The following is a 21,200-nucleotide window of genomic DNA, read 5'->3' on the forward strand; positions in this document are numbered from 1 at the left end:
GGCCCGAGGGGCAAGCCGGCAGCTGCGTTCCTCTTTGGACCCAAACCCTAACCCCGAAGGAGTTAGGGAGGAGATTGGTAAATGTACCCTAGTCAAAACTCAGAGTTGCTTTGGAAGATATGTTTGTGGCCAACATGTGCTGACAGAACTAAAATGCTCAACAGCCAGGATTTGTTGTGGACTATAGACCAGAACTGTATTTTATATATATATATCTATTTTTACTTGTAAAATATAATATATATGTTTACTTTTGATATATATAAATTTCATTCTAGCATCTAGGAGCCTGATCTTGGATCTCATTGAATACACTCCTTGTTTTGCTTTTACTGTCTGAGCCCATTTTGGTGCTGGAGGGAACAAAATGAAGCACAATGAAAACACAGCCTTAGGGTTGCTGTTCCCATAGAGGTAGGATGAAGGTGATGCTCTGCCTGGTTTGACCTATGGGAGCTGCACATCCAGAGCATGTTTTGGTAACTCCTGAGGGAGCGTTTGCAAAGGACTAGGTTGGCTTTTGGGCAACAGTAGGTTGGGTTTTGGGCAAGAGCTCCTCTTTGAGTCTGGAGCTGGCACCTTTCAGAAGGGTGGGTGAATGGCAGAAGGAAGCCCTCCACTTATACCTCTAGGTAGGCCCTGAGGTATCTTTACAGGTGTCATGATCTCATTCCCCATCGCTGCAAGTTTTATAATGACTTTCACAAAAATTAGGCATATTTAAAATGCAGCTTTGTCTTCTTGGTTTTGTAGCTGTGCTAGAAAGTCATTACACATGGATTTGTTTTTCCTTATCTCTTGGATTATCATCAGCTTCCTTCCTTCCTTCCTTCCTGGATGAATTTATCCAGTGTTCTGACTGCAGCTCCATGTCTATGGGGCTTAAGAATTTGTATGTTTAACATAATTGAGCCGAGTATTTTGCAGCAATTAACGGTGAAGATAATTTTCCTCCAATTGATGGATTGGTTACGGTGAATCTTTTTGCAGTCTATTCACTTTGATTTGCTGTTTTGGTTACAGACCTGCTTTATATTATTTGTCCTTGTATTTTATTTCTTTTTTTGTCCTTGTATTTCATTTCATTTACCAACTGAGCCATATATTAATCTGACCTTGGAGAGGGGAAACAGAGACAACATTGTGGGTTTTAAGAAACTTCCACAGAGATTTAGACAGCTGGTCAAGGATAAATTCAGTATGCAAACAGGGTCATGAATATTCTAGAAAATAGCTGTTTAAAATACCAGGGCATCAAATATCTCTTCAGTCTCCTTCTTTGGACTGGGCTTGGAATTTGATTGTAGGGTATTGGTTATTTCTGGGCTCATGTAGCAATTACACAGGTAATAGGGAGGAAAAAAAAATATTTTAGATAGATGTTTAAGGGAAAGTGGTATGGCATGATTTTAAAACAACAAAAATCCATAAGTTGCATGAGACTGTGACGGTGTCCTACAGGGGCTGATAATTAGAACTAGGAGTTCATTATCTTTCCAGAGCTAAACTGCTTGCTTTTGTGTGCATGGGGGTGCGGTGAGTTTGGTATACCTAGGATGTGGTAGTTAAACTAGGTGGAATTTTTTTAAGGCTTTCTGTGAGCTAGGAGAAATTAACATTTTTACTGAAACATCTTTAATTTTGTTATTAAGGGCAATTGTATTTTAGTGTGTGTTAGCTGGCTGACATTAGCTCTGCGCAAATATTAAAGTGTTTTATATTGAAAATGCATCTGCCTAAAGACTTATCCCAAAGCCTGTGTCTTATACGAATGACATAGTGCTATTTTGTTTTGGTCTGCATATAGATACGCTTCCTTAACAATAGAAGGATTTTCCCCATTTTTTTATTACAAAATAGGTATCAACACAGCTTTACATCACAATGATGGTGATGTATGGTATAAAACAGTGCAAGTGTCTACATATACCAGCAGCTATAGCACGATAATCAATTTTTGAAAAATAACACTTTTAGAAATTGTATAGACAAGCCCTTACTGCTTGCCTGAAGAAAGAAAGATGATAAATTAATTTAAATATTAAACACCAGTTGAGGCAATTAATTTTTAACGAAGACCATGAAAAACTGGTTTTGCTTGTATTCGCTGGAACACACTTTCAAAAGCTTTGCTTTTCCAAAATTGTTTTTTCCTATGTGTGTGGTGCAGGATGTGACTTGGTTCACAGCAGGTGGGTTCATTAGCTGGCATTTCTGGTATAATATCCAGCTGTGGAAAGCTTATAAAAATACTGGTATTTAGGTCATCTTAATTAGGTCTTGAAATAAAGATTTAAGATAAAGTGGCTGAGCTGCTTCAGTGAAAAGAGGGTGCAATTCCCAGGCAGTATGAACTGATTTCAGCAGAGGTGCTGCAAATCCACCTCACCGGTGCCTCCTGTGACTGTGCAGGGAGCTGAACCGATTAACACTAATGATTTTGGGGAGAGGTGAAAGACAATGGCAGTTTTCAGCTGGGTTGGGTGCTGCACGGGATATCCCTGCTCTCACTGCTACCGACGCCAGCACAGGGAGGGGATTGGGCTGGGGCAGCCCCCGTTTGTATTGCTGCAGGCTTCTGCGTGACCCATGCTTCTTCATTGCTGGTGATTTTGTGGAGTTTACCTGCTTCCTTCCTTTCTTCCTTGATGAATTTATTCAGAGTCATGCTTATGTTCACAGTACTTGACAGGGAGCAGAGATATCTGTTCTTCTTGCCCAAGCCTGGGGGAGCAAAGAGCTTCCCCCCCTTCTTTGTGCAGACTCAATTGCCATACTAGGTCCCCAAAATACTGCAAAACCGCTTCTGGTAAAAATTGACATGAGCTCTTTTGTGCCAGGAGGGGTGGTGGCGATTCCTATCCAGCCTGTGTGGCATTCGAGGTTAGCAAGCCAAAACCAGGAGGCAGCATCCCCGGTCCTGGCTTTAAGAAGTTGCAACCAGCAAGGGAAACTAGAGGAATCTGAACAATCAGCAGGCAACTGGATGACCAGTGTTTAAAGCTGCCCTGGAGCTGATGAAACGCAGTTGCATGTATTTCTGCCAACTAGTGCGTCTGCTTTAATAACAGATGCAAATATAGGGTCTTCAAACCCATCTCCGCCAAGCCATTGGCAATGAAGTTGAGGATAGTGTGTAACTTTGGGCAAGGAGAGGCTTGCAGGAGGGTTGCAGTGGTGGCTGGAATATGCATCTAGTGTTGTACAAGCACCTTATGGCATCTAACAGGCATCTGGGGCAATACTACGTGACTAGTTTGATAAATGTAATACGAAGAAGCTGGCACGGTTATACTGTTATTTATCTGTCTTTGACTAACAACACATAAAGTACGCTTTTGGTGTTGTAACACCCCAAGATGGGAAGGTACCATCATTTAAGTGTGTTATTAAGCTAATGATGTATAAAGAGATATGGAAAAAGCAACAGCTGTCATCTGCTACATCAGTGGTACTGGTAGTGGAAACTTCCAACTTTTGTTTATGGCCAATGTAACTGAAAATGGAGGGGGAGCTCCTTCTGATCTGAATTTCTCCCTATAGGAGCATCAATGTGTCCTCTTGACTACGGGTGGAGCCGAGGGAGCACCTGTGAGCACAGGAGGCAGATGTTTGGTCTCCTCTTCCTTGTCTACACCAGCAAGTTCAGCACACCCTGAAATGCAGACTTTATTTCTTCTTAGAATTTTGAAGGTGTATCCTATCTTGCACCAGATCTTCTACATTTCTAGTTTAGATGCAGCCTGAGGGGATTTAGGTTTGCATATTTTCCTAAGAGGATTACACTTCACACTTAGTTGCTTTATAAATTGTTTGAGGGTTTTTTTTAATTTTCTAAGCACATGAAAAGCCGCATATGCATTCAGACTGTCCTGAAATGTGTTGTCTGGGGGTTAGTGATAGAAATCTGGTGTTTGAACTAGTAGTAAACTAGATCACTGAACCTCAGGGTTATTTTGAACTGAAAACCATTTTGGTAATCAGATCTGCAGCACGGCTGCAGGAACAGTTGTAGCAGCACAACTGGAAGGGCTAGCAAATTGCAAGAAGGATTATAAACTGCTTACACTGGTATCAGAGAAAACAATTTATTGTGAAAATAGAGCCCAGGAATAAATTAATGAGCACGCTTCCAAGCACAGGGATGCTCATAACACATTGAGATTCTGGAAACTCTTTACGTGCAGGTCAGGGGAGTAAGGCAGCTCAATAGGAAGGGTATTAAGGTAATGAGGGGGAAAAATGGTGGTGGCCTACGAGGATTTTTATCATTTAAGTTCATACTCATACTTCATACTGTACACCTCAGCAATGGTCCCTAGGAGGAATGGGTGCTGCCACCCCTCGTGCTAGCCGGGTGCTGCGGCACGGCGCCTGCGCTGCGCTGGCTGTCGCAGCTGCTTAAACCCCACCGAGGCGGTCGTTTTGATGACTGCCAGCTTAATTTTTCATTATGTGCCTGTGAGTGGGTTGTACCTTAAACTTTTTTTTTTTAATTTATGGTGATTTTTGGAGTGCTGGGTGCAGCTCCTCGTTTTGTGCTGCAGTTGGGGTGTTTGGAGGTTGTGCAGAGGCAGTTGCTGCTAAAACCAAGCCTGTACCAGGGCTTCTTCCCTGCCCTCTAGAACAGTTGGAAAACTTGAAATACTAAGATTTCCGGACTTCATTTCACTGAAGGTGGAGGAGGGATCTGCCTCAGCCGTAGAAAACTGGTTTAAAACAGGACTGAACTCATCTGTGCTGCTCAGAGGGATGGTCAGAGCTCCCCTTTAAACTGCTGGTTTGTGCCCAGTGCTGCCCAGCTCCGTCGTCTTTCACGTCTCTTCAGTCGCTCCTCGCAGGAGTGATGGGATGGACATCACTGAGAAAGAAGTGGTATTTACTTGGTAGAAAGGGCAAGGGGTGAAGTGTTCCCTGTGGCAGTGTGAAGGACAGGCAGTCTCTGTAGATCTACATCTGCATTATTTTGTCAAAGAACTGTGCTTGTAGCGTTGCAAGCTAATGTGGGACTGGTGTTAGATGGGTGTTAAATCCTTGAAGGAAGGAAAAACATGAAAGCACAAACTGAGGAGGAGGTATTGGGAAGTTTCAACTTCTGTTTTGATGTGGAATTTTTATGGAGTAAGTTTACTTCTGTTTGGGATCAGATTGATTCGGTAAGGTAGGCAGAACAGAACAAAATCGATTAATATCCAAAGGTACGTCTCGGCTAGTGAACAGCAGTTTGTAAACTTTACTAAATGACATCTCTGAGGACTTTCTCATGCCCTCTAATCCGTGGTGATCTTTTGTGTTCTGTTTTCTCTGCAGACGTCGACTGATCTCCCAGCGATCTTCTCTGGAGACTCTAGAGGACATCGAGGAAAATGCCCCACTGCGGAGGTCATTTTATTTACTCTCTCTCTGGTTACTTGTCTGTAAGGCTCGTGCGTGGTGCGTATCGGAAAGTAGCTGGGTGTTCACATTAAGAAGTGCTTCCTAGAGGGTAAAGTGAAACCTCATGCACCCTGCAAGGTGGTAGGTGACATGAATTACACGTTCCTTGGCTTTAGGTTATTAAATAAAATGTCAGTATTTAAATAAAATGTCAGGAAATAAAAAGTCAGATTTGATTAATAGAGAAGTTTAGTTGTCGCTAACAGGAATGACTAGTCTCTAACGGAGTACCTTTAAAAAGTAAGTACAGCTGGTTTAGTAAAGTCAGCTTTTGAAGGCTAGTATTTTTAGCATTCTTATTTTTTATGGGTTTTTATCGTTTGTTGTTTCAGCACACACAATCTTATTTTGCTAACCAGCATTACTGTCTTTCTGTGCTGGCTGGAAGGTTTGTGGCTGCTACCTCACTAATAAATCTGCCCCCATCCTTGTTGTATCAGCAGCTTCAGTGCGGCTTTATTTCTGCAACCAGGAGGCCACGGCTTCTCTGGGGACCGCAGTAATTAGTCACTAGGCAATCCTCTGGGGTGATGGAGGATGGAGCGACTGCTTAACAGTTCAGAAACGGGCCGATCAGTAATCTGACCAGTGCATGGTGTGTTTCCAGGTCAGCTGTTTGGCAAGGCAGCAGCTTAATTTTGAATGTCTCTTTATCTTCAGACCTGTAATTCAGTGGTTTTATATTGATGTTTAGCCTAAAGCCTTGTTTATCCACATGCAGACTGGCTGCCTCTCCCCACCTCGAAGCAAAGACTTAACAGCAGAGGCTGTACCAACTGGCCTATTACCAAGGCTTGATTATTTTTACCAAGCATACTCTTGAATGCTTACCAGCATGTTGTGAAGCGTTCTCATAAATGATTCAAACACGTATAATTGGCAAAAGATACAAACAAAGTATGGTTTGCGAGGCAGTAGTTTTACTTGCTAATTTGCAGAATTGGTTGTAGAACCTCTCTCTTGGTGGTATTTTCCCGTGAAGAAGCTAACAAGGCTAATTGCAACCAGAGGGTGGGAGAATCTCGAGGATTTCACAGTAGGCAGAAATGGCAAAGTTTCTGTGTGCCCATGCAGGGTGGTGGCATTAGGGTACAGCAGTGAGGACTGGCAGTCCAAAAAAAAAAAAAAAGGGATCTCTTAGGGTTGGGAAGCTGCTGAACTCTGCCTATGTATAGGAGAGGATGGGAAAAATAGATGAGGGAGGCTCAATGCAGAGGGACGGTGCTGGTCTCGTGTGCCAGCGGAGAATGCTTGTCCCTTAGCTCCCACGGAGGAGGCAGCGGCTGCGGTCCGGCAGCCCTGGCCACGCAGCGAGCGCAGGAGTTATCTCCGGTGCCTGCGTGCCATGCCTGGCAATAAAACAGCCCTGAGATGAAACAGAGGAAGCTTTCACATGCGTTGTGGTTTCAGCTGATTAAAAAGAGCAAGGCTGGCAGGGGGGTGGGTATTGCTGCTTGTCTCATCTCTCCTCCCTCTGGCAATTCCTTTCTCTAACTGCAATTTAAAAAGTGTGTTCAGATGTAAAATAGATTTAAAGATTAATATTTTGAAGAATGATTTTTCTTTTTCCTGAGGTAATTTATTTTCAATTGTCAGGAACATGAAAAATAATATTTAGAATTAGAAGCAAATAGGAATTATGCTTCAAATGAGAGATTTTAAAGGTTTCTAAAAAATAAAACAAGAAAGAACTTTCCTCAGTAGCTCCTTTATCAATAGCTGAAGAGGATACAAAAGTGTTGGTGTTGATGTGATGGGGAAAATCACATATTTACCAGGTTTTGGTTTAGTTTAGTGTTTTTTTTTTCTCTGAAAGCTTGGGCTAAGCTGTCAGGGCAGATTACAGGAAGTTTTATTTTGCTGAGGTATTTTTTATGATGTGTTTTTTTGCATGCAGGGAGGGGTGGTGGTGGTGCCTTTTTTATTATTATTTTAAATATTTTTTTTTATTTGAGCTGTCACATTTCCAGACTTACTGCCTTTATTGTTCTTGCTGATTCCTAACACAGGGTGACTTGAATCATTTGTCTCGTCTTTCCTTCCTGCCTTTGTGTAGACTTCTTGGCCATACAGCAGGGAACTGAGTACTTTTATTTTTTTTCTTTTTTCCCGAACTGATTTATTTTTCAGATGTCGGACACTCTCAGGATCACCCAGACCAAAGAACTTTAAGAAGGTTCATTTTATCAAGAACATGCGGCAGCACGATACCAGAAACGGCAGGTACTGTGCATCCAAAGGCTGCTTCTGCAAAGGCAATCTGTGGGGTGCGAGGGAAGGGACAGGGTCAGCATCCCCGTGCAAGAGCACAGCGTGCCATTGCCACTTACCACATCCATAGTAATGGCCTTTAAAGTAGTCTGGGCAGGTGCAGGCTGCAGTGCACGCTGTGTAGTATGAGTCAATGGAAGTGCTAGCCCATGTGTTTTTAAGACCTGTGTCTCCTTAATACAAATAACCTGCATAAAAGGAAAATCCCTGGTGCTGTCGGAGTAAACTGGGCATAATCTGGTTGCATTTTTTTGAGGGTAGTGCCAGGCGCTAGGTGTGAGAGGAGTGCATGGCTGAACCTGCCTGGAACAAATTTAGCAACGGCTGAATGACATTTCAATGTCTATTAGTGGATGCAAAGTGCTGGCTGGTAAATGTGCAGCTGGGGATGGTTGTGGCAAGGTGAGGAATGGGATCCTTGTTTTCAGGGCAGATGCAGGCAGAGGGGCTCCCGGGGGATGTGTGAGGGGCACACCCCAAGCTGGGACGTGCACTGCCTGGACTGCAGCCATAGGCACCGGTGGGACCTGTGCAGCAGCGGTCAGACAGGACTTCCCTTACTGCAAAGTCACGGTGGCTATCGTGGTGTTCCCATCAGGAAAATGGGTTCTTTATTGCAGTATCATCCAGCTCAGAAGTGAAACTAGCTCCTCCCTGCTTATAAAGAAGACACCTGCCCTCTCTGTTTTTTTTTTCCAAGACAATTTCCCCATGTACCTCATGATTTTATTCTTGTCCTTCCAAACCTGCATAGATTTGAAATAGGCTACCCGAACAGGTTGCATATAGAGTAAACATCCCACTGAGAGTTGACTCTGCAACGTACCTCTTCTCATACAACTGCCGTGGGTGAGAACTGTGTACGTTCCTGTGGACTGATTTTTGCACGTAGCCTGTGGTTTCCATCAAACGTGGAACCAGCTCAACAGAAATTCTGACATTATGTTGAACCATGGGTTTTATGAATTGAATTCTAGGTGTTACGGGGCTAGAGCAAAATTTTCCTCGCGTTTATTCTCACACGTACAATTAAATGCAGTGAAAGGTAGTAATCAACATAAATATGTGGCTCTGAGAGACGACAGCTTTTTAGAAACAGCTTCTGTAGCAGACAGACGCATGCAGAACTGTTGAATATTGTCTGACTAGCAGCTGATTATTGTCTTTACAACAAATACATGTGGAATCAAATGCTGAAAAAAGAGCCCTCTAATTTTAGTCTGTTTTGCGCATAAATAGATGTATGCTCTGGGAATTTCTTACAGCAAAAAATACTTATTCATAAGGTATTATGCAAATTCCACAGAGAAGAATAATTTGTGAGATATGTGTATAAAATACATGCATAAGCTTGATAGAAATATTACCTGTGAAAAAATTAATAAATACTTTATTTGTAAACCCTTTTCTCCATCTTTTGCAAAAAAGTATTTGTAGGATATATGCAGCATTTTATCTTGATTCATAGATCAGTCGTTACGTCTGATAATATAACTGAATATTTTTCTTGCTAAGAAAACAGTGAGTAAGCTTCTGTTATTCAACTGGCTTCTTATCTTTATCAGCAGACACAGTTTTCCAGAATATTTCCATAATCATGATAAGGATCTCTTTATCTAGAACACAAATAAAATGAGAATAAGATACACAGTTTTGGAAATGCTTTTCGTCCTATGGACAAAGAGCCACAGTGATATTAGCTAAAAATAAAATGCAAAGTCAACACTTCGTGTCGCCCCTAAGCCCCTAAGGCCAGCTGAGTCTAGTGGTAAGTAAGCTGAGCGCATATGCTGTTTTTCTGAAGGGTCTGGCTGCTGTTGCAGTCACTGAAATTAAGAGGCATTCCGCATGAAAAGGACCTCGGGAAAGTCAGGTGGATCTGCTTTATGTGTTCATCCTAAAATAACAGAGTTTCTGAGTACCTTGAGACGTCTAAAGCAGGCGTCTTCCCTGGTTCCCTGTCACATGGAGGAGCACCGGTATCGCAATGGGTAGAAAACCCTCCTGGGGCTCCTTCCCGTGCCCGGGACCTCGCCCCGTGCGGCTCGTGCGCAGTTGTGCGGGCAGCAGGTGCTCAGGCGGGCTGGAGTCGGGCTCTCTGAACTCCCTCCGAAACCCTGGGCCCTCCTGGTGTGGCGTGACAGCCTTTCGCTTCACTTGAGGAACCGAGCTTTGAAAACATCGACACAGATAATATTTTTGAGTGGTGTGTTTGATAGCTGGGCTTTAAAATAGCCAGTGCTTTCAGTAATTGTTTTGCTGGCGTGTGGCTGTGAGTGTCAGAGCAAACTTCAGCGTGGGTGATAGCTTGGAGCTTGTTTCTCTGCTAACTGCCCTTATTTGTGGCTCTCAACCTGCGAAGTGAGGTGTCCTTGTCCTGTGGCCCTGAGAGCTCTTCCCCTCCCAGCCCCGGGGGGGACACACGCTGAGCAACGATGATCTGGGTCCAGCCTTTGGCAGTCCAGCAGCAGGACGGGACTGGCCGTGGTTAAAATAAGAGCTCAGCTATTTTAGCACAGAGAAATGCCACCTAGACACAGAGCGCAGCTTATCAGCCAGTCCTTGTAAAGCTTCTTGTCGATGGTTCTGGGTGCTGGTTAAACCGGTTTCTTTGGATTTGTAGGATGTGTCTTATTAAAGGAGCTGGAAAATTAGGTTTCCTAGGCTGTGTTAGGAAAGCAGTCTTGTTAAATAACACAAAATAAATTTTCCCATTCCAAAGACAAAGACAAGTCAACCCTAACATACAAATTAGCACAGGTAGCCACCAGCCTGTGGTTTCACCCATGTTACTCGGCAGATTTATTGGTATTATCTTCCATAAACTGTGAAGCAGAAGATTTCCTATGTAGCAGAAACAGGCCGCTGAAACAGCAACCTGATCCAGCTGAACAAACAATTCATGGTGAGAATGGGGCCAGAACATTTCTAGAGTCACCCTATACAGCAGATAAATAAAAGCAGCAAAATGATGCTCCTCTCCCACCCCCATGCTATCGCTTTCTTAATTTTTCTGTTAGTACGCACACAGTTCCATGCCAAGGCCAAAGAGCATCCGTAGGGCATGAAAGATCTGGTTTGCTGCCCTTTTAATTGTGGAAGCACACACACAGATGCACTCTAAGAGGTTGACTATTTGCGGTGTCCTCACTGTTCGTTATTGCTCTCAGCCACCTTCCAACAGCCCCAACTAGAGCTTGGGAGATTCCAGAATGATGTCTGCCACCCAGACAGCGTCCAGGGTTTGCGTGTTCACCTTTGCGTGCAGGGCAGCAAAACCCTGGTGTTAGAGGCTACAATATTCTGCATGCATACGGTACATATGATGTATATCACATTGCCTGATCTCAGCCTTTTGGTGCAACACAATCAAACCTAGACAGACGCTAAAGAAAACAGGCGTTATTCAAGTCAAGTGAATTACTGATTTCTGTTGAGAGCCTTGTGCTCAGTAAGTTTTTGTAGTATCATAGCATACACCCCATTAAAGAAACTGGAAGAATAGCTTTTACAGTCTCAGACAGTTGCACTTTGTCAGAGCTCTCTTGCAAAAATAATGGTTGCTCTGAAGCATAGTAATTAGTACAACTTCTTGGTGAAATGTGAGAATTAGAGAATGAAGAGCTTTTCATAAAATACTTTTAAACATGCTTAGGTGGCACAGTGGCAATCAGGGCACATAAACCCACTCTGACTCAAGCTGCTTCTGATGTTGGAGATAGTTCTGTAGAGCTGCATAGTGTCGTAGATGCTCTTTGTTGAAGAGTTGAAATCCAGGAAAATGCTCTTCTCCCATAAACAATAATTTGGTTTTCTTGAACAGCAGCCAGCTTCCACCACACCTTCTTCTCCAAATGACAAGTTTCTGGACTTTCTGCTCCAGCAAACCATTGCCTGCCCTCAGCATTTTTTTTTTTCCATGCATATCATCAGACCTCTAAGTAAAATGCTATTTTATTTCTCTGTGATGGGCTTCCAACCCCTGCCTTCCCTGCTTCTCTTGCAGTCCAGCTCCTCAGGCTGTTTTACACCAGCCCTCTCCAGCAGCTTTGCAGATGAGGTTTTGTGGCATCCTGGTGGTGGGCTCTTCTCCTAGTTGACCTGGGAGATCTTTATGTAAAGAAGGTCCCCCGGTTTATGGAAAGAGGCAATACTCTCTTCCCAAGGGAAAGACATCCAAAAAAACTAGAGGCTGGGCTGGTGCTTTTTATTTCCTTGCTGATCTGATTCCTTCTGATATGTACAGCAAGTTTTCTGTGGTAACCTCCCACTGTTGTCTCTGCTGGTGGACATGGAAGGACCTTTTTTTTCTTTAAGTATTAAGAGTTGGGGTTTTTTTTAGGGAGGTGTATGGTGTTTGTGGAAGAGCTGTATTTCCAGAAGAAGCCAGAGGGAGTGGGGGGAATATGCTTAGTGGGTACTGTGGTTTTCCGAATTCAAAGATGCTTTCTGATGTCAGCTTCAAAATCTGTGCCAAGTTTCATACATCAGCAAACAAGGCTTCCAGTGAACAAGCAAGCTGTTGTGAGTAGCAACCATTCAGCAATGAGCAGTGGCAAACACAAAATTAATCATGCCAGTTTTTTTTTTGCTTGTGGACTGCCTTTCTCAAATGTGAAAAATTATTCCCCGCTGCTTTATAACTTAGTGATGCACCATGAGACCGTCTTACAGGATCTGAGATATTTACCATAGGTAAGGGGTGTTACAGCATTCAGACAAACAATGAAATCATGCTTTATCTGCTGCAGGAGAACTTCCTAATGTTGTATGCATGTTTATTATTAGAAACCCCACTTTATTAAAGGGTAAATACCACTTTGCTTTTAAACGTGCTTTTAAGGAAGAAAATAGGATGGCTAGAACAGAATGATCCAGGAGAAGGAAAGTTGATCATTCTGCATTTTTCCAAGCGTTATATTCAGCAGCTCTCCTGGGGATCTAAACCTTTTCCAAGAAAGATGACTAAGCTGGTCCCTTAAGGAAATAGTGTTTTAATAACAGCGTAACTGGTACGAGATTTATAGCTGCATATAGTGGTTTTCGGACAGTAAAGAACAAAATGGCTTGCCAGGGTTTGTTGTCCAGCTTTGAGCAGTGTAGGACAAAGGATGAAAAATTCCGGTGAAATCCTCATATACAGATCTGTGGGACACAACGCTAGAAAAACTAATGTTGGAGAGCAGAGCAAGGGAGTGCAATAGCCCTGACAACCAACCTAGCAGTAGGTCCTAGCATTTGGACCACAAGTGGAGATTTTTAGAAAGGTAAAACATCAGTAAATTCTAACACTAATCAGTTTAGAAGATTGCAGAGATTGCCATCACCATGTCTTAGAATTTGAGGGGATGCAGCCTGTTGGCCAACTTCAGAGGGAAGAAAGGGTCTTTTTAGTGTATATTGTACAATTGTGCAATTGTTGTCCTGGAGGTAATAAGGAGAAGAAGGTATATTTATAAACGATCAGTTATTTATTGACATTTTATATCTTACAACTTGATCAAGCTTCTCTTGGCTTCTTGCCAATGTCCATCTCCCAAAACTATAATTAGGTAGCTATTGGCGGTCCACGCAGTTGTGGACTGGTTTTGATGTTGCTTAATGATATGTCAGAGGTTGATGGCTAAAAGTAATAGTGTGGCTGTAAAAAAGATTGGTGGCTCTAAGGTCCTTTATTTAATGTCACACAGTGACTTTGCAGATGATGCAGGGATTTTGGAGACTGGTTAAAAATACAAGGGGTTTGCTCTAAGAGTGGCCTGGTTTCTGAGATAAGCTTGGAGCAGGCAGGTAACGTATGCTTTCATGTAGCTAAATGTACAGCTACCTGCCTGTCAGGAATAAAGGCAAGCCATGCTTACAGGAGGAGGGATTCAGCCCCGCCAGTTAGTGGCTGAGATAGACACGGTGCTGGAGGAGAGGGGGCGAGGAGCTATGGGATCAGTCATGCCTGGATGTCAATGCGACATCATAACCAAGAGGGCTGATGTGATTACCGAGCGCAGAGGCTGGCGGGTTGTCAGAGCTAGACCCCGACCTTAAAGGTAAGACTGAAAGATGCGATGTTAATATCTGCGATGCGTGCAACTGCTGAGGCCACTGACACTGCCCAGAGACCAGGAAAGGTGATGGGGAAAAACTGGAGAAGAATCAAGGAGGAACCTGGAAGACAGTGAGAGGACCTGAAAGCTTATGATAATAACAAACTTGGACTTCATCCGTGAATCAGACTATTTCAGGAACAGGAAGCTGGAAATCAAAGGAGTCCGTTGGTTTAGCAGAGAAAGGTCATGACCAGCAGCTGGAAGTTGTTGTCCGATGAGTGCAGACTCCAAGTCAGCCACAGAGTTGGGGTGTGTATCGCAGGTGGCTGCTGGTGTGTTCACCCGGGTTGCTGCTGGATTTGTCCTCTACGTTTCAGCCGTAGCGTTGGGTTGTCAGAACGGCTCCCTGCCCCTCTGGGCAGACTCCTGTCACTAGAAGGACATCTATCCTGGATTACAAACAACATATTCAAGATAGTCTTCCTAGAAAGGCTGTAGAGGGGAGGGGACTCGACTACTCGTTCGCTGTGAAATGTATGGCACAGGCTTTAGCACTTCTGTAAAGACTCAGTAGCACGATACCCTACCTGTGAGATAAAAAAGAGGAGGGAGAAATCACCCGTGATGGAAGTTGTATGGTTACGAATTCCTCAGTGGTAACATCTGTTGCTTTGCTTATTGTCGTGGGATTTTTAAATTTTAGTCTTTGATTTCTTTTATTTTCTTTTATATTTTAGAATAGTCCTTATCAGCAGCAGAAGATCCTTCTGTAGCATATTTTCAGTGCTGCCATATCGAGACTGTACCCAAGTCGGGTATGTATATTTATACATGTACTACATAGTCTTTCTGGGCCTGCATGTAGACCTGATAACGGACAACAGCATGGTGGAGGCTAATGCTTTTACATATCTGCTCTGAGAAGAGATAAATGCACTTAGATCTATTTGCCTTGTGGAACATTAACAGGTTAAAACTACAGCTCTCAGTTCCGATTTATTTATATGTGTTGTGGTATCTTTGATTATTAAATGGGAGAAAACTACCCCCCTGAAATCAATGTTTGTGAAAAATGCACTGTTTTTATTGTTTCGTCTGGCTTCGCTCATCTTTGACAAAACAAGTGCTCTAGACAGCACAACTTTTATTTTATAGGCAGTTTTAGCTTTCTCATTCTGCCGTGCAAACATCGTGCTACTATATCTAGATTTCCAGAACTATAGAGAAATATTTGGATTTAAACATAATACCTTTTTATTGTACATTTAACCATTGGTCAGATCATTCAGTCAGTGAAAACAGATTGTTTTGGCCATAATACCATACAGGTTCTTAGCTGGTGTAAGCAGCATCCGTGGAGCTGCCTTGCATCCCTGGATGTGCTGAGACACCAGACCTCAGGTAGAAAAGTTTATTTGGATTGAAGCAGTTCTCCAAAGACCGAGCAAGCTTTTTGCTCTTCCGCTGAAACCGTGGAAGTGGAAGAAACTGGATTTGGCTAGGAGATGTTGTCTGGCGGGCTCCGGGGCATGGCTTGCTGGGCGCCTTCAGAGGCTCAGCGCAAGGCTGGGAAGGGCAGCGCTGGTCGGCGGCAGCTCCGTGCCTCTGGGGCAGAGGAGCAAAGTGTGGCCACCGCGGCCACTCGCCAGAGACCTGAGAGTTGCCTGTAGATGGGGTCAGCTCAGTGCCTGCAGGGCACAAAATTTGCGGGAAATATTCAGTCGATACACCGAGGTGGGTTTGAAAGACCCACAGACCATCTAGAGTAAAATTTATCCAGTGTGTAAAAGATTAATTTGGCTCATATTTTTCAGCCATCTATTTCATTCTGGAGAATTATTTGCCACAAGCTGCTTGTGCATCAATAATTCAAAACAAAGGGAGATGATTTTTAACGCACAAAGGAAAGGAGTCACCTCTGTAGGAGAGTTGACTGGTTCCCCTGTCTCTTAGAGTAAATTTTTTAATTTAATTAAACTGGAATGACATGTCAGGCAAATTCTTGACAGACTGGCAGCTTTGTTCGTTCTTATTGGCTACACTGTCATTCATTTATGGTCATTGCCCTGTGGAAATTGCCTCTTTATTGAAAATTGAATGTATTTTGAAATGCTGATGACTGGTTATACCTTCTAAATTACAGCAGTAACGAGCCCAGCTGCAAACCTAAATATTATTTCAGCATGTAATGTCTTCTACCATGCTTGCGCAGCAAGAAGGGCTGTGGGGTGAGAAGGTAGCAGGTGCCAGTACAAAACAATCCAGCCCTGTTCCCTTTGCTAAAAAGCCAAGATTTAAAAAAAAATGCCCTCTGCCTTTCTTCCAGAGCATCAGAGGAAGAGAGAAACAATTCAATGGCACCTCCTTCCAGGAGCAGCTGGTGCAAAGAACAGATGAGGCAGTATAGCATAAACTGTAGCCGCTCTGTCCAGGCTGCAGAGTGCTATTTTGGATGTGTGGTAGGAGCGGGGAGAGACACTGGTACCCTTCTGAAGTACTGTAGTGACAGCATCCTTTAGCTTTGCTTTCCCTGCATCTCTGGGTTGCTGATGGCTGTCCCCGGACAAGATGTCCCAACTGGTTTAGGTTCTGCAAACATTTACTGAATGGTTTACGAAAAGCTACCAACCATTGCAGGGAGCTATGGGTGTACCTGCGGTGAGACTGGAGTAAGCCCTGGCGGGAGCGGGAGCGGGAATGCGGGGCGGATGTGCATGCAGGGGGGACTGTTCCACGTGAGAGAGCACATGGTGGAGCTGCTGCTGCTTCTCCACTGCTCCGATGCGCAGGCACCACGGCCAGCGAGGAAGTTTGCAGGCACAGCTGTGTTTTGGGGAGGCTGCCAGCCCCTGTTATACTGTAGGCAGCACAGAAGAGCTCTACTGTGTCGATGCTGGTAGCTAAACTGCACTAACAGATCCGTTTTAAAACCCTGCCTGAAAGGCGGTGCCTGCACTCACAGCTAAACTCTGTGCTCTTGCCTGGGGTGGATGGGGCAGCATCGCCCCTCGCCAGCGGGGTGCGAGCAATGCGCTCTAGACCGTGCCCCTTGCTTGCCCACCCTCCGTGTTGAGGTCAAGATACAACAGCAAGAACCCTCCCCAAACTCCCAAACGGTGTTTTTCAGTCATCGTGCAAATACAAACGGAGGTCGGGGGGGTGTGGGGAGGAGAGCTGCGGAAGTACGTGAGAGGATGAAATTTGAACTGTCCACTGGCACATTTCCCAAATCCCGCTCCCCGTCAGCCGGGCAGGCAGGGGGATCACCGGGAGCGCAGCTGGCACCAAGCTTTTGAAGGAACACGTATTCCAGAGCGGTGCGGAGGCTGCCGGTGATGAATGGTAGGTTTTCCTACCGGTAGGTTTTCCTACCCACGGCCTCGGAAGGCCGATCTGGTGGTGCTTGCTGGGGCCGAGAAGGAAGGACACTGTGTGCTAGGGGAATTCCTTTCTCTAGTTTCCTCCGTTACGCTGAAGAGAAGCGAAGAGTACAAAGCAAAGAGTGACACGGTGGGGAGAAAAAAGGTCGTGAACAGAAGTAATTGCTAGAATTTTCTGTCTTCAAAATTTTGTCCATACCTTGTGTCTGATGGAAACCTAATGCTTTAGCTTATAGTGCTTTTGTGCAAGGGAAAAGGGGAGAATTAAATCTAAATTGAAAAAGGTTTCGAGATGTGTTATCTCCTGCTGGAGTCGCTGAGAGGCAGGTATTTCTGTGGATCTGGGCCGTAAATTCTCCTCTCCAGGTCTGGCTGTGTTAAGATTGCCGGCATCTTTGCTGGTGGCATGAAGACAGGCACAGCTTCATCTGTTTCCATGGCCAAGAGTAGGGTAATGGGCAGGACCAGAGCTTGCTTTTCTTCCCCCAGAGCAGCTGTGAGAGCAGACGTAGCCAGGCAAAAGCAGCGTAAGGAAGGCTGTACTGCGAGTCAGGAGCTGGAAGAGATGCCGAGCATCTTGCCTGCTGGCTTCCCTTGGCCCCCAGTGTTACAGCCCAAAGTCGTACGCAAGGTTTGGTGGTGGCTAAGGGCAGCGGTGAGAGGGTCGCCCTGTACTGAGAGCACTGTGACAGCGTTAATGCCTCTGTTATTGACAGACACACACACAAACTCTCGTTATCATTACAGGATGTTCTGCAGAGGCAGGTAGCACCTGCAGGATCCAGCAACACTCATAATGTTGTCTGAGTGCTTGGCTTTGGTTACGTTTTTATGAAATACAAAGTCATTGTGCGATGAACAAGTTAGAGGTGAGGCAATTTAAGGGCTCGTGGTGGTACTGCAGGATTGGTTGTGCAGTTGCTACTCTTTTTTTTCAATCTATTGGAAGTCTTCATGGCTAAAGGCTATTCATAATCTGAATTTTTCTGCTGAACAAAATCTTGCTCACCAGTGAAACATGCATGCCGTTACCACACAGATTTTTTGCGGTAACATTTACAAACAAAACACATGCATGGGGAGATGCAGCAGTGACTACCGAACCTTTTTTACCATTGTGGAGAGATACTTGTGCTTTATACAAATTGTTTCTCGTCTCCTTTCTCACCGTTCACTGATGTTATACTATGGATCATGCTGATACTGCAGTATTCTTTAATAATATGTAGAAATTTGAAACATCATATATAATTTTATGCTAATACTATTCTTCAAGTTCCTCTTTCTTATTTAAATGTAATACTCCAAAAGATGGAAGAGCTACTTTGTGAAGGGTATTGAAACTGGATTTTTGGCTCAGCATCCACTTGACGTCTTCCTTGCAGGAGATGAGAATTAATCCCCATCTAGTTCTGCAGATGGGCAGAAAATGGGAGGTGACGACAGTTACCAGAGATGCACCTTGTGCAGCCCCTGGGCTGCTGTGGCGCACACCTCCTTTGTCAAAGGTTGTCACGGTGGAAGCTCACAGCAAGTCTAGTTGAAGCCTTGGTGCTGTTCCTCTTCCAGTACAGGGATGACTTGGGTCACTAGCAAATAGCTGCCCCAGCACACGCACTCAGCTCGTGCGCGTACACACACATGCTGACCTGCTCTGGGCCCTCAGAGGGGATTCGTTTCATGGCAGACCAAAGAGTGGAGCCACTTGCAGATGGATTAAACGAGACTTGAAGGGATTACTCATTTGGAGATGGGCTTCAGACAGTTTGAGGTGAATTGGATTTCAGCCTTCTGAGCTAGGGGTCAGACACAGCAGGTATTAGCCTTTTAGACATGAGGCAGGTCATGCTCCAGGTGCTGGGATCACTGCGTATGTCCCCAAAGAGGAATTGTTATGGCCAGGTCTCCCTTGCAGCTGCTACAGGGAACGTGCCTGCAGGTTTCTGCCCACCTCTCTCCCCAGCACGGTCTGTGCAAGGGCGCTCTGCGGACCGTCCGTGTGACCCCAGCTGGGATAGAGAAGGACCAGGTTCAGCTCTGCCTCCAGGGAGCTATCCTGGGAAAGGCAAATTTCCTAGGCAGGGGAAGAAGGGAACCTATTCTCCATTGCTTACCTGCTCTTGGAGCTTCTCTAGGCACTACTTCTCCCTCGACTTCGAAGGAGATGGTCCAACTCTGACAGTCCTTATGGGTGTCATTGGAGTTGCTCCATGTGGTCTGAAGAAAGGCTCTGAATATGCTTGTAGGGAACTGAGGGCAATCCAGTTCTTGTTAGTATTTTAAGGTACCTAAGCATTTTCAAAAAAGGAGATGGCCATATGTGTCTGTCACTGTTAGCGGTGTTACAAAGGAAGAAGGTACCATATTGTCTTTCCCCTCAGGAAGAGAAGGTAATAAAGTTAGCTGGGTTTATAGTTCTGTTGTGTTGGGTTTTTCTCTTTGATCCACATCGTTATGGTTCATAATTTAAAAACATGTTTTTGAAAGGGGGCTTTTAAAGTTTGTTAATGGCAAAAACATTCACAGATTCAAATCATACCTAGTCTAATGATACTTTATTTTGTGATGTGATAAGAACCTTTTAAGAACTTCCAAGTTCCTGTGAAGTCCCACCCAGAAGATGAATCTGGAGGACCCGGGGATGAAGGAGAGCTGGTGGTGTCGCACAGATGCGGCACTGCAACGTGGCTAGTCTTACATTCGATTCTCAGCCACGGGGCTCGCAGTGGCTGGCCAGCACTGGGGCTGGAGGTGATGAGCTACAGGACAGAAAACCCAGAGCATCATCCAGTGCCTGTCCTTACAAAACCAGCCAGTTCACCTCAGTTTTTATTCCTCACGGCAGTCAATTCATTAAGTGGTTAGAAACGTACCTGCAGTAGGCATAGCTGCTGAATATTGCTGTCTTGACAAGAAAATAGGTATTTATCTGACTGAACTTGCCTCCAGTTACGGGAAGTACTACAATATGAGTACTCAGATGGATTGAAGCCCAGGAAACAGACCCTCCTTCTGAACTAAAGCAGCAAGTCATTAGCTAAAAAGAGTTTGTGTCCTTCTCAGAAATGCTACAAACCAGCTTCATCCAGTTTCTAAAGAGAAATCACTGCTGAATTTAACTTTGAATTTAACTAAGTGCTGGCCAGGGCACTAATGAGCTCAATGAAGCTGCGAGCAAGAGGTTTCCCATACCATCACCCCAGATGACATGTAGCCACAACGATCAGTGAGTCCACAGACCGGGCATTCCCAATGGCCTTTGTTATCTAAAGTCTGAGATCTGTGGTCATTTAAATGGGGCAAAACAAAGCATTTAGGTGAGGTTGTCTCCTACGCCATCAGTTACTTTGCAGGTCAGGTAAGTGTGGAAAACCGGGGAATATTTACAGGGGAAATGAGAGCATCTAAATTGCCGTAAGGATAGTAGCAATAATTATGCACACAGCAAAGCAGGATAATCCGTTACGTCCTTCAGATTTGTTACCCAGTTCCTTGATACTCCTCCCCAGTAGATTTGTATGTGAGGCAATTTTGATTAAGTCATCAATCTCGAGTGCCTTTCCTGATCATTTATCATTCCGTAGGCCTGAGGAAGAATAACAACTATCTGTTTTTAGCTGGTAATAAACTGAAATATCCCTGCTTTTCTTTACCATTGCCCATTTTCCTTGCTTCTCCCAAATTGAACAAAATAACCAAAACCAAGTGCATATTAGCTTTACAGAAAGACACATAAATCTGTAGGCTTTTTCCCACAACAGGACATTTCAAAACTAATCATCTCATGTATGGATTTTATAGTCAGCACTGCTCATTTTTGTGAGCTGCCCTGTTCCCCTAGATTGAAATTAAGCAATGAATCTGCAAAAGCTAATAGGTTTAAGTTTTGAACTTTTACTCTGTGTTGGGCAAAACATCAGGACAAGAGCTGATGTGTTGACCCCTGAATATGTTTGGAGAGAGAGATACTGGCCCGTTAGAAAGAGAGAAGAAGGATTTGGAGAGAGGAAAAGGATTACTGGCCCATCTTTCCAGGAGTTTCTCCACCTCCTCTGGCTGTAAATTGCCA

The 21,200-nt window shown here is 44.3% G+C and overlaps 1 protein-coding gene across 1 annotated transcript in view; it reads left to right on the forward strand.

The window, feature by feature from the left end:
- Positions 1–5,315: 5,315 nt before the first annotated feature.
- CABLES1 (Cdk5 and Abl enzyme substrate 1) overlaps positions 5,316–21,200 on the forward strand; it is a 35,643-nt gene continuing 19,758 nt past the window's right edge. Inside the window, exons 1-3 of the mRNA XM_010284426.1 lie at positions 5,316–5,382; positions 7,567–7,659; positions 14,489–14,566. Of these exons, the coding sequence (XP_010282728.1) occupies positions 7,631–7,659; positions 14,489–14,566 (107 nt within the window). The 5' untranslated portion in view covers positions 5,316–5,382; positions 7,567–7,630. The remainder of the gene's footprint in view (positions 5,383–7,566; positions 7,660–14,488; positions 14,567–21,200) is intronic.

Source organism: Phaethon lepturus, unplaced genomic scaffold (assembly GCF_000687285.1).
Source record: "Phaethon lepturus isolate BGI_N335 unplaced genomic scaffold, ASM68728v1 scaffold4173, whole genome shotgun sequence".
In the NCBI taxonomy this organism is placed as follows: domain Eukaryota; kingdom Metazoa; phylum Chordata; class Aves; order Phaethontiformes; family Phaethontidae; genus Phaethon; species Phaethon lepturus.